The sequence below is a fragment of the Mizuhopecten yessoensis genome, unplaced genomic scaffold (genome assembly GCF_002113885.1).
Source record: "Mizuhopecten yessoensis strain PY_sf001 unplaced genomic scaffold, ASM211388v2 scaffold401, whole genome shotgun sequence".
In the NCBI taxonomy this organism is placed as follows: Eukaryota; Metazoa; Mollusca; class Bivalvia; order Pectinida; family Pectinidae; genus Mizuhopecten; species Mizuhopecten yessoensis.
In genome coordinates, this window is record NW_018403528.1 from 161,455 (window position 1) to 175,969 (window position 14,515).

The 14,515-nt window shown below is 34.9% G+C and overlaps 1 protein-coding gene across 1 annotated transcript; it reads left to right on the forward strand.

Annotated features, from left to right (window-relative positions):
- Positions 1 to 3,462: 3,462 nt before the first annotated feature.
- LOC110447749 (GTP-binding protein YPTC1-like) lies at positions 3,463 to 10,717 on the forward strand. Its single transcript, XM_021493645.1, has 7 exons — positions 3,463 to 3,694; positions 4,356 to 4,428; positions 5,350 to 5,397; positions 5,808 to 5,855; positions 7,653 to 7,748; positions 8,159 to 8,290; positions 9,120 to 10,717. The coding sequence occupies exons 1-7, from the start codon at positions 3,561 to 3,563 to the stop codon at positions 9,324 to 9,326; spliced, it is 738 nt and encodes a 245-aa protein (XP_021349320.1). The 5' UTR covers positions 3,463 to 3,560; the 3' UTR covers positions 9,327 to 10,717.
- Positions 10,718 to 14,515: the final 3,798 nt, after the last annotated feature.

The following is a 14,515-nucleotide window of genomic DNA, read 5'->3' on the forward strand; positions in this document are numbered from 1 at the left end:
ATTTTCTTATACGGCCCTATCCTACTGTCCAAGAATTCAATAATATTGATTTATAACTCAATAATCAATGGAAGCTTTATGGCAAATTAGGTCAAGATCTATTCTTTCGTACTTGCAAAAGTAGTCAGTTATATAGACTTATAGATACGCCTTTCATTTATACAATAATGAATTATGCAGGCCCACTGTTGTTCCACATCAAGTAGAGTCATAGAAAACATGCTATGAAAAAAAGAAAGTAAAACTTTATCTTTTGTCCATGTACTCTACTTTCACTTTACTACCTTTTTCTGCGATTAACGCGGTGATTTCATTAAAAGGTTGTTAAATTTAATTTTCTGTGTAGTTAAGTAGCCCCACCTTCGGATGAAAGACACTTTTCTTCCACTTTTGAATTATAAAAGAAGTTATTTACATGAAGTACAAAACTGTCATCAGTTTTATACTGGTACAAATAAAATAAAAGTAAGAAGAATGTTTTCTTAGATAATAGTAGATTTGCTTCAATATTTTTGGTCAAATCATAAAATTGTAACATCTACAAATCACTGAAAAGAGACTCCTTATATTTTGATATTTTTTTTTAAAAAAGAATAAGGAAAATGTTTGAAATAACAGTGAAATAATCCTGTGCCTGTGATAAATATATAATCCCTAACCATTCCTTTATTTTCTGATTTTGCATTTAACTCTGTATATATAAAATCCTAAGAAAAGAAATATGTCATGAGGGAAAGTACATATATGACGAAGGTTGAAATGTTTTAGCTCTTGTTAAGCACAAATGAACGATTTTTTTGGAAGTTAAAAAGCCTGAAAAGTAATTTATAAAATGCCGAAAATAAAAGGAAACTGAATATATAATTTTTGCTTTCAGGCCCAAAGTCAGTCACTAGTGTTCGATTTTGAGTAGTTCGGATGATACATTTTACATGTTTTTTCTGCATAACGACTGGGCTGTCAGCTTTATAAACATACATGTTTCACTATAATCTGCATACTATGACGTTTTCACTTTTTTTTAATACATATCTGATGTGATGTAATTTATTGAGATAATGCAAAGGATGGGGCAGATACCATTCTCATAGCCACAAGTTTTATGAACATTCCTTTATAAGGGGAAATTCCTTAACTTAAAATGATCTTATATATACTGAATACTTTTTGATGGCATTGCCAATTATCACCTGAACATAAGGTATAAACATGGATAGCACCCATATAGTCCATTTCATCATGTATATGCCAATTTTAGTGGTTTTTTTTTTTTTTTTTTTTTTAAAGTTTTGATACATGTTATATTACAGGGGTTATTCATTGTACAAAAATATCACCCATGGCCACCGTACGTTACTGTACACTGCTACCCAAGGTATGGGAACATTATAGTCCTCTATATACTCCTTATACGTACCAAGGCAAACATAACACAACACCTAAATAGCAAATAGCTGCTTGACTTATAAATATAATATGAATATAATAAATAAGCATTAACAAAAACTACTCTGACTTCATTTACCGTACACACAAACAATCCTCACACATATACCCTCGCATGGTTCATCGCCATACAAATATAAAACCAAGCGCGCCACCCAACCTAAAAACCATATAAGGCGCGACAGGAGGTGTACCAGCCCAACAATGCTTAAGGTTTTTCATAAAATAGATGCTGGAATTTCTAACATATATGACGATGCTCACACATAAACATAAAATTCTTCTATAATTTTATTTTAAACTGTGCTACGCCGTGCGAGGTGCGAAGCACGAATGAACATACACGTACCCGTAAACTACCCTTAGCATGTTCCTCAATCTGATTGGCCACAACCTCTGCACAAGACTAGCAACTGCCCTCATATACTCCGTGTATACAGGACAAATATTTCCCGCTATTATCCGAAACGCGGAAAAATAATATTAGTCTCGCCCAAAGGTTCAGATGGGGGACTCCCCAGTCAAAACCACTGTACGACTTCATATCAACATTACAAAGACATCATATCAACATTGCACTCATTGTCTCATAAGTGAAATGACGAGTGCTGTTTTATTGTTTAAAGAACCTTTGAATACTGAACCTTTTAACCGAGTGAATTATGTGAAAATCATAAACTGTAAATAATGCGATTGTCGTGAAAAGATGCAATATTTGTTTCGTCTGGTGATAAGACTTAATTTTTTCGTTTTTTCCTACCTTAAAACGGTTATAGTTTAAAATAGTTGTTATTTATTCGTTCTGGTGTATGATATATTTTAAACATTTTGACTGTCCAATAAGCGACTTTGCATAATGAAAGTCACGTTAAAGACAATGACAGGAAACATACAAGACAGTTACAGGTAAAATATCTATAGCACGGCAAAGATACACTTCACATATATATAAACAGCGGGTGGATTCCCTGAATTCCCTTATCTACGCGGTGGATTCCCTGAACACCTACTGTGCTTAAAAAAAACACATGTTTACACGGTCAGTTGTGATGATAGTGAGTTAAAGTCTATTGCAGAAATGGTGTACAGGTAAATTGCACAGGTAAATCAACTTCTGATAACTAGTCAGATTAACAATAACTGCTAATAATTGCAAAATGATATTTAGAATAGTTTTCAGAATCAAACAAATTTATTATTAGAGTTCCGATCACAAGCTGTTAAATGGATAATGTAAAAAACAGCAGCACATTTTGGAGAATTATCATATTTCGCTCTGTACTTGGAAACATCAACTTCTTTACTCAGTGAATGGGAATTTTGTATTCAGAATTTGTCATTGTTTTAGTTAAGCTTGTACTTTTTTTTCAAATTTATGTGAATCACATATATTTATTTTGATATATAAGTTAAACTTGTATTTTCAGATTTGTGTGAATTGCCGAAAAGACCGTTATCAGACTGGAGCTATCGACCTAATGATCTACGCCGATTCAACATCACAGCTTCTGCATCTTAGATAGAATGTTTTATGCTAGAGACTGTAGTGATATATATAGAAAATGTGATTTGTGCTAGAAACATCAGCTTCATTTATAGTGGTTTACTGTTTATATTTATATTTAATAATTATCTTTTAGTGCTGTATTAAATGTGTATTACTGTTAAATGTATGAATAGAAACTTTATTTTATTGCTGACATTAGTATCAATGTGGCTTAAATTAAGGAATTTTATTTTTCATATAATGTAATGTTATTTTAATATTTCATATAATGTAAATATTAATATTTAATGATGATTTTCTATTACTTAGTGCTGTATTAAATATGTATTACAGTTATATGTATGAATAGTAATTTTTTATCCGTTTTATCATTGAATTTAGTATCATATCTACAAAATGAGTTGACATTCTTAGTTGAAACAGGCTATAACTAAACTTCAAAGGATTTCCTATATAAACACCTTCCTTTCAAATTTCCAGAGTTGGTGTTCGGGGAATGAGCCCTCTACACACATAAACACGTGTACGCGATAGAGTGTTTACAGTCACAACGGGATTTTAGGTTTACCGCCGTGAGTCATGATGCAACTCAACATTGGAAGTTTCCATGTCATGGGGTTTTGTAGGCCTGTATATAAACACGGACAAAACATTTAATACCTACATTACATACACAAACGGACAGAACGAGACCGATACGCAAATAAAACGGTTACTTTACAAAAATACCATGGCTAACTTGTAAGTATTCTGTAATGACAATTTCGGAAGATGTCGTTTAACAATACTTTACCTTTGAATGTGATAATATATGTAAGGCATTTTATCGGGGTACATAAAGTATCCCTTTAGAGTCGGCACGAAAGGGCTTCCTTATGATCACTGTTTCACAAGCTACGTTTACGGTATATTATAGTCGAGTAAAACTGAATTAAGTACTTGTACAATGTATTACAGAAGGTTCTGTATTGTAATTAAGAGGTTCCTCTAAATTTCTGTTGGTTTGTTTTCATGTTTTTATTTAACTCTTGTCATTAAATTGTATAACGGGAAGAGGAAGTTACCAGACCTATTGTTCTTCTTACCTTTAAAAATAAATAAAAAAATAAGCACAATATCTAACTATTATGAGATGGATAATTTTCTCTACTAAAAGCGTTCATATATATGTTAAAACACAGTATTTTACTCCTTATCTGACCTTACAATATTTATTCATTTTAAGGATAATATCGAAAAGCAGCGTGACGTCATTTCTGCATCATGTTATAAAAATAGTTTCAAGATGTTTTCATATCGGCTCATCACATACACAACAAAATAATTGTGTACTACAAAATAATTTCATTCGTTTTGATCTTTTATCAGTATTTTTTTTAAAATATGACTTTCTCTTTTGCAGTGACTATCTGTTTAAGTACCTGCTGATAGGCGACTCGGGTGTAGGGAAATCTAACCTACTACTCCGGTTCGCGGTAAGTAACACCAGGGTTAGGTTACAGTGTGTTGTTATTGTTCTAGGAAGCAGGAAGTCACACATGATTGTCCGTTATGATAGGAAAATAGTAAAAAGACATCTGTGCTCTATTCGTTGCACTGGTTACCTGTACGATACAGGTCGCAGTACAAAGTTCTGGTGTACACATACAAGGCACTGAATGGAACAGCTCCTCAGTACCTATACAGGAGCTTGTTACCCTGTGTCAGCCGTCACGATCACTACGGTCGGAGTCAGAATACTTGTTGTGTGTCCCAAAATCTCGTACTGTGACCTACGGAAACAGATGCTTTGGAAGGGTTTCGGTTACGTTGTGGAATAGCTTACCATCTGCAATTAGAAAGTCCAATACCCTGGCAAAGTTCAAGAGGGACATCAAAACTCACCTCTTCACGTCTGCATTTTAGAATCTTTGCAAAGACGTTATGTAAATACCACCCTTTTATTTGTTCAATTATGTGCACATTGCTTGCTTAAATGTATAAAAGTGATTGTCAGCTTTTTTTTTTTTTTTTTCGTTTTCACAATTATAACCATCACTATTATCCATATATTGTAAAGCGCATTAGAGTAATTTTACAAATTATATAGGGCGCTATATAAATGTTGTATATTATAAATGTTGTATATTATCTTGCGAAAAGGGAGTCACATATTTAACATTAAGCGGTACATACATACAGGTGGTGCATATTAGTTATTGTTTGATAGTTATTTGTAAGTGTTTGTTTTTTGTATACTTTGAACGTGAACAAATCATCAAGATATACCCTCATATCTATTTTTATAGAATCATACAACATTGTACAACACGAATACCTGTCTATGTATCGATGTTTTTATGGACTCCATGAAACAGAATAGCACTAAATTAAATGTTCCGCCTTCATTTTTGTAGGATGACGTATTTTCAGAAACCCACATAGCAACAATAGGTGTTGACTTCGTAAGTTTTAATGTTATTTTTGTTTTCGTCTATTTTGTTTCTTTTTTTCCGTTTACAAAGAATCTGAACTTCCTCGTAAATTGTTTTGGTGCACATTTTTTTGTATAGAAATTGTTTCGATTGATCATAATTGCTCAACTTCACGTTGCATTTTCATAACTGACTATGAAAACTGAACATAGCCGTGCATAAAGCATTATCAATACACGTTTGGTGTATACTTCTAATACTTGTACAATTTTAGGAGAATCATAGTCAATCTTATAATGTAACATCTTTGGACTTAACAGTTCTCTAGTAAATATCTCGATCACAGTATATGATCTTATGATAGTTGAATACTAAACAGTACATTGAAAACAATATAGTTCTTTAACATTATTTACAAAAGTTGATAATTTGTTTTTCAGAAAATCCGAACTGTGAACATTGAAAACAACATTGTTCAATTACATATAGTGAGTATTATTTACATATATAGGGTTTTTGCAGAGCTTTTAATGTCCTGTTAGTGATAGGCTATTCTTGTTCTGCAGGATGAAAGTCCTTTTCTCTTGTCAAAGAATAATATGTAATGTTACTCAATGGTACATTATCGCACATCAATTGTTAATCTTTCCTTCGATTAATGCTACAACTACATATTATAGCTTGTCAGTAAATCGGAAAATGCTACAAACCAGATATATATTATAGCTAGCAAGTAAAACGGGGGGAAAATTCAAACCAGATATATATTATAGCTAGCCAGTAAAACGGGAAAATGCTACAAACCAGATATATATTATAGTTAGCCAGTAAAACGGCGGGAAAATACAAACCAGATATATATTAAAGCTAGCCAGTAAAACGGGAAAATGCTACAAACCAGATATATGTTATAGCTAGCCAGTAAAACGGGAAAATGCTACAAACCAGATATATATTATAGCTAGTCAGTAAAACCGGAAAATGCTACAAACCAGATATATATTATAGCTAGTCAGTAAAACGGGAAAATGCTACAAGCCAAATAAATATTATAGCTAGCCAGTAAAACGGGGAAATGCTACAATCCAGATATATATTAAAGCTAGCCAGTTAAACGGTGTATATACTATCAGATCAATACCAGTTCTTGTCCGTCAATATTTCTCAATAAGCAATATAATTACTACCTCTTTAGGGCGTACTGGGACCATTCATTAAATTCTCCGACAATATTTTATCCCTCAATAACTCTGAGAAGTAAACGTTCCTCCATAAAGGACAGTTCTTTCACTTTCACGGAAGTCTTCACTGAAATACGCTCTATTTAACAGTGGGACACTGAAATACGCTCTATTTAATAGTGGGACACTGAAATGCGCCCATTTAACAGTAGGACACTGAAATACGCTCTATTTAACAGTGGGACACTGAAATATGCTCTATTTAACAGTGGGACACTGAAATGCGCCCATTTAACAGTAGGACACTGAAATACGCTCTATTTAACTGTGGGACACTGAAATATGCTCTATTTAACAGTGGGACACTGAAATACGCTCTATTAAACAGTGGGACACTGAATTACGCTCTATTTAACAGTGGGACACTGAAATGCGCCCATTTAACAGTAGGACACTGAAATACGCTCTATTTAACTGTGGGACACTGAAATATGCTCTATTTAACAGAGGGACACTGAAATACGCTCTATTTAACAGCGGGACACTGAAATACGCTCTATTTAACAGAGGGACACTGAAATATGCTCTATTTAACAGAGGGACACTGAAATACGCTCTATTTAATAGTGGGACACTGAAATGCGCTCTATTTAACAGTGGGACACTGAAATTCGCTCTATTTAACAGTGGGACACTGACATACGTTCTATTTAACAGTGGGACACTGAAATGCGCCCATTTAACAGTAGGACACTGAAATACGCTCTATTTAACAGTGGGAAACTGAAATGCGCCCATTTAACAGTGGGACACTGAACTCTGCTCTATTTAACAGTGGGACACTGAAATACGCTCTATTTTACAGCGGGACAACGAAATACGCTCTATTTAACAGTGGGACACTGACATACGCTCTATTTAACAGTGGGACACTGAAATGCGCCCATTTAACAGTAGGACACTGAAATACGCTCTATTTAACTGTGGGACACTGAAATATGCTCTATTTAACAGAGGGACACTGAAATACGCTCTATTTAACAGTGGGACACTGAATTACGCTCTATTTAACAGTGGGATACTGAAATACGCTCTATTTAACAGTGGGACACGGCGGGACAAGACCGGTTCAAAAGCATTACGTCATCTTTCTATCGAGGGGCGCACGGCATTATGCTTGTATATGACGTCACTGACATGGTAGGTGTCTACATTCATATGTTCGATATCTTTCTACATTAAACCTCCCTGGTTTTGGTCAAGGAACAAATTTCCGAAATTTGAATTTTACACAGGAAGCAAACATAGCAAAATATACAGTTTATAAACCTTTACTCAATTGTAAATTATAATTTGGGTAATGTACATCTTTAGTTTATCAATTTGCCTCAAACTTGTTTAATAATTGTTATTGTTAAATTAATAAAGTTAAGGGTTTTATTTGTTAACAAATAAATACCGCTTGATATTTCCCAGCTATTTGAACACACCATCACCTTTTCTGCGAATTCGAAATAACACGGAAATATTCTCGGTGTGTTTCATGAACATATTATTTACAGTACAATATTAAATACACAGTTTGCTGATAATGTTATCTGTTGAATTAGGATTCATTCATAAACGTTGAAAAATGGCTCCAGGAGGTTGACAAACAAAGAGGCCGAGATAACAGCATTATTCTCGTAGGGAACAAATCAGACATGACCAGTAAACGGGTGGTGACGTGGGAAATGGGCAAGGTGAGTTATAAATCGAGTCGTAACCTAGCGACCGATATGTTACTACAGTCACAATCCTGTACCAGGTTACCACTAATCCGATTATGTCACTATCCATCCATCACCAATCCGATTATGTCACTATCCATCCATCACTAATCCGATTATGTCACTATCCATCCATCACTAACCCGATTATGTCACTATCTATCCATCACTAACCCGATTATGTCACTATCCATTCATCACTAATCTGGTTTTGTCACTATCCACTCACCACTAATCTGGTTTTGTCACTATCCACTCACCACTAATCAGGTTTTGTCACTACCCACTCACCACTTATCTGGTTTTGTCACTATCCCCTCACCACTAATCTGGTTTTGTCACTACCCACTCACCACTTACCTGGTTTTGTCACTATCCACTCACCACTAATCTGGATTTGTCACTATCCAGTCACCAACAATCATGTTGCCTCACTATCTATTATCCAGTCACCACTTATCTGGTTGTCTCATTATCCAGCCCTTGATTTATTTTGACAGGATGGCATTTGTCTTTACAAAAAGATCCCAGTTATTAACGCCTATGATAAGGGGTTAGAGATTATCCAGGTTCCACTTTACTGAAACTTTCAAAACAGTAATACGACAAACGTACATATTTTGAATGGAAATATGTAAACTTCTGTCGTACCGTAACAAGAAACGTGTGATAATACTTAGATACTGTCGATAATTCTATTGAATTATTTTGTACATTCATGAAAGTACACCCGTCTTCGAATTAATGATAATCAGGTGTTAAAAAATGCACACCGGTATCATATTTTGTGATTATTTTTCAGGAATATGCTGATAAACTGGGTGTTTTGTACTTGGAAACCAGTGCAAAAACGTCGACAAATGTCGAAACTCTATTTCTGACCATGGCAGCCGACATAAAAAGCCACCTCGTCGAGAGTAAGCTAGACACCACAGGAGGTGGGACAGTGATCGTCCGAAACAGTTCGCCAGTCGTGAAGAAGTCGTCATGGATATGTTGCTCAGTTTAGAGTGACTTGGAAACCGTTATGTGACATATTCTGTGGCTATTATGGCTAGAGAAAGATGTGAAGAAACATCTCATGTGGCTTGTGTTGATTTTGCGGAACATTGTTGAGCGACTATTGTTTAAGTCACCGGTGGCACATGTAGAATATTGGTCATGTGATATGTGCAAAGGGCATTACGATCTCGACAATTGTTCTGCCATATTTGCTACAAATTTAATAAATTTGGATAAACACGTATGCCCTAATGGTGTAAGAAAACAAGTACACAACTTTTAAGAAGAATCGGTACATTGCTTCTAAGGCGATAGAGAACGACAACTTGTGAGGTACACATTTTTTTCTTGGATTCCATACCAAACATTATCCCAAAAAATGGTGAGGACATTTGAATATTGTGTACCTCAGAAAGATCGATATAAATGATTGTATGACATAAAAACACATATTTCTGGGTGCAATATCCAAAAGAGGCGCTGGATTCCTACAAAGATGGAGGACTACACAAATCCGCAAGCTAGACAGACTGCATGCTGAGTATCGTCGTCAGTTTCAATGCAAGTTCTCGAAAAAGATATTTGAAGACCCAGCTTGAAACAAGTGACATTTACAGTTATTATGAACCTATATATATGCGGGATATAGAAATAGTGATGTACGCAAAACATACTAAGAATCCACATCAGTTTCAATTCTAGTTACTGATAATGACATTCGAAGGATGTTCCATACATACTATTACTGTACCTGTGTAAGGAAGTTGTACATAGTACATTAGACGATGCAGCTTTATTTACAATTATTATGTATATAGGATTTACGGCTAGCATAACATGAATACCCACATGAGATATTACATACATGGTTCCATACAAGATTTACGACTACTTAAGCCTGTATGACTATATGAAGTATAATATCAATTGTTCCACAGAAGAATCGAGATAAGTTTCAATCCAAGTAACTGATAATGACATTCGAGCAATGGTCCTTTAATACTATTTGTATACGTGTGCAAGAAAGTTGTATATATCATATTCGAAGGTGCTTCTCGCTATATAAATATCATGAGTTACGGCTTCTAAAGCCTGTATGACTATATGAAGTATAATATCAATTGTTTCACACAAGAATCGACATCAGTTTCAATCCCAGATACTGATAATGACATTCGAGTGATGGTCCTTTATATGTAATGGGTGATATTAAATACTTGTGACAAATACATGTAAGGTATCTGTTGTTGATAATTTACCAGATCATATTAACAATAATTCAGTAGATATTTCACTCTGTCACTCAGCATATTTTCTTCAAGTTGAATACAGAAATAATTATAAGCCTTTGACATTAATCATGGGCGGATTGGTCGAGTGGTTAACACTCCGGCCTTCGTAGCAGGCGGCCGGGGTTCGATCCCCAAAGTCGCCGTACGCATGGAATATTAGAGAAAGTGTTTTTCTCCTGCCCACACAACTCCAACAACCCAGGTGGAGTATAAAATGGTCTGGGGTGGGTGTTGCGGTATCTGTGCTGTAGAATTCAAGTGAGGTGGCACTATAAATGATACCGTTGGAAGCACGGTCCCCATACAAACAGAACACAATACATTTCCAGCACACATACAGCCTTACACACATAGGGAGGTATAAGCCAGGTGGCATAGGACTAGTAGTTAGCGCTTGATAAGGCAGCTCCTGCAAATTCCTCAATATTATATTGATTAATATACATGCTAATTGTATTGACTGTATAAAATTGTATATCTATGTACTGTAAAGCGCTTTAGAGTGGCTTATGTAAGCTAGATAGGGCGTTATATCAAATGTTGTATATTATTTTATTTATTATTATTATTAACAATAATGCAAATCATTTAATTTAATTATTATCAAGATTGTTCTCCTAACGATATGTTCGTAGGAATTTTAGTTCGCAAAAGGAACAACTACCATTATATGTGTTTGTTCATTCGTGTCTGAATAAATACTCGTGAGATAATCGAACTTACACGATCGTTTCTCTCGCGAATTCACACAAACATAAATATTCCTCAAAATTTCAATGATATACAGCATTGGTTGATCCCACTCTATTTTTATATGTATGTATTTTAATGATCGATAGAATTGTCGTCGATCGTTTTGGTCATAAAAATATGTTTTATATAAAAAAAAATCCTATTTATACCATTGCTATTAAAATAAATTGTTACACAACCCCGTCTTGTTTTAAATATATGTATCATATTATATTATATAAATATAGACACTTAACCTGCTCTATAAAATGATATGTTCTAAAAAGCGTTGAAATAGGCAACTGAAATCAAGTAGTGGATGATCTGTTCTTCAAAAACTGAACTTCATAAACCTGCACATTCGTCCAATATAAGCATTACATGTATATTCAGGGGATAGTACGTTGTTTTGAGTGGCTATTCCGTCTTTGCGTATTGCAGAGTTATCTTCTCTTGAGAGCAGGTTTTGATTGTTACGTCATTTGTTTGTGAGAGTAACGTCATCAATTTTTGAGAAAACGACGTAATTTTCTCACACAAAACCAATGACGTAACAATCAATCCCTGCTCAAAAGAGAAGATAACTCTGCAATACGCAAAGACGGAATACTGGCGATTAGAATATGAAATTTGTGTTTGAACTCGAGACCGATAGGGCGAGAGTTTAAACCAAAGTTCATGTTCTAATCGCCAGTATAGACACGAAAAATAACGGAATATCCCCATTCTAACACACCTTAACATACTACGCTAATATGTTTAGATACATTGTATTTCCTTGTACAAAAGTACTTTGTGACCTGAACTGGCGACGTGTCATTCTGCAGCGGACTGACCAATCGGAAAGAAGCTTTCAAAAGTCGGTCATTTAGCCCCGCCCATACTGGCGAGAGCTCGATCTGTATGTTGACGAGGCGGAATATTTGGATTGTTCGTGAACGTCCTGTTACCGAAGTTTATACGACACATTCGGATTAATATTGAACAAGTTCTTACATTTCCATGTCAGTATGCATACCAATCGGTGCTTATCGACAAAATCGGTGATTATTTGTATAGATGTTTGAAGATTTTCGTGTAAATGCATGCGACACATGTGAAATGTTTGATTTGATTTCGGATCTAACTAGATGCCTTCACACGGATGGAACGAACGTTTCAGTAATAAATGTAGGTAAGAACAAGGAATGTGTACTTTTTTACTTTTTAGTTCATTCAACAAATACATTTCATCGGTCGTTTCTGTTCTGTTGCCTACTAGCCTGTATCAGCGGGATTTCGCTAAGAGGCGAGCTTGACGCCATATTGTTTTGTTTAAAACGGGGCGTGGCTGAAGTTCGATGGGAGGAGCTTAACACGATTGATCATGATACTATCGCAGATCAGAATATACGTGTTAGAATATATAATATACTACGAGGAGGTCTACATATGAGATTTGAGAAAGATCTGTCAAGTGCTTCCTGAGAAATTAAACTCTTCAAATCCAACATGGTTGCCTACCGGCCATCTTGTTTTCGCGATCAGACCCAAAATAAATCGTGCTCAACTATGGCACATGAAAATGAAAACCCTTTCGATTGACGATAACAGGAAATGTTTATAGATAAATGGACAATGGATTTTTAAAGACGAACAGACAATGGACTGACGACGGACCATGAGCGAAGGGCGATTCGGCTAAAAAAAAAAAAAAAAAAAAAGCAGATTGCTTAGACATGCATTATAGTTTTTATAATTTTCACATGTATTATACCTCTCCAAAAATAATACAAATAAATATAAGAAAGTTATATGCTGTAAACAGTAGAAGATTGATGAACAAACTGCTATCATAAATATTCTCTATTACCTGACCTTGGTCGTATCACCTTGGCACGTGCTTTATGAATGTGCAACTTGTTATGAATGACCACACTGCTACTGCACTAGAAAAATAAACATGTTTGTTTTCTTGATGATATACCCTGTTTAGATAGAGTTCTCTTCGCAATAGGGAAATGTAACCCCAGTGCACTGACAATATTTTTCCTGGACCAAAGAATTAAATCGGCCTATTTCCTTTGAGTTGGAGCTGTTGTCGTTTGTACCAACATTGTGTGGTTGTTTAAATGAAATGTCCAATATTTCTTCAGTATATGACATTAATTACTCTAATGACCCAGAATCACCAAATATAACATACATGTTACCCGGCTCTCGTGTTTATGTTTAAGGAGTTCACATTTAGTTTACTGGGCCTACTAGAAAGGCTTCAATTTACGTGAAAGAAAGTGTATATCAGGCATTGAATCTCTAAGTCGTTGATAATATCAATTATTGACATGGAGTATTTTTTTTTTAAAAATTCAATCTTTCATGACTTATTTCGTCAACAGCCTGTGATTGACCTGATCCCTCATTTCTTAATGCATATACTTCAGCTTGCAGTCGGTATTCCGTCTTTGCTTATTGCAGAGTTATCTTCTCTTGGGAGCAGGTATTGATTGTTACGTCATTGGTCTGTGTGAGAAAATTACGTCGTTTTCTCAAAAATTGATGCCGTTATTCTCACAAACAAGTGACGTAACAATCAATCCCTGCTCCCAAGACAAGATAACTCTGCAATACGCAAAGACGGAATATTTAAGCACAGATGAGATAGAAAGATAACTTGTTATTTGTCTTATCGTTAATTTTTGTTTATTGTTTTAGTTTTGAGACAAGAATTAATTGTCTCTGTACAGTTTCGAGGAATATCTGTAACTTACAACAATATAAATCAATTCCATGATTTGTGGCTAAGAAGACATGAGTGTATAATTAAACATGGCCTCTGGATATTATCAGAGCAGTTCTTCCTGTAGGCGTTCAATCATAGCAATGTTGTAACTGCAACAGGTAAAACGATACCACATTTGAATGTTTTTGGTTTGCACCTTTGACCTTATCTACAAATTAGATTTCCATCACTTCTTCTAATGATGCGCACCATTATCATTACTATACCCAGTGCTAATTTTTTTCAATAGACCTATGATATAAATAACCTATTATGCTTTAAGCTTAGAAAAAAAGGGCAGCACCCGAGTTCAGTGAAAAACAAACGTAATTAATTACTAATAAATAAATGCCGGATAAAAATGCAGTATTTACACATTAGTTCGTACGTAGAGAGGGTGGGGTGGGGGGG

Bases quoted from the DNA above. Each gene is read 5' to 3' on its own strand.
- LOC110447749 (XM_021493645.1), top strand. From the start codon at position 3,561: ATGTCATGGGGTTTTGTAGGCCTGTATATAAACACGGACAAAACATTT. The intron at 4,429-5,349 runs GTAAGTAACACC...TCATTTTTGTAG, and splicing joins ACCTACTACTCCGGTTCGCG to GATGACGTATTTTCAGAAAC. The intron at 8,291-9,119 runs GTGAGTTATAAA...ATTATTTTTCAG, and splicing joins TGACGTGGGAAATGGGCAAG to GAATATGCTGATAAACTGGG.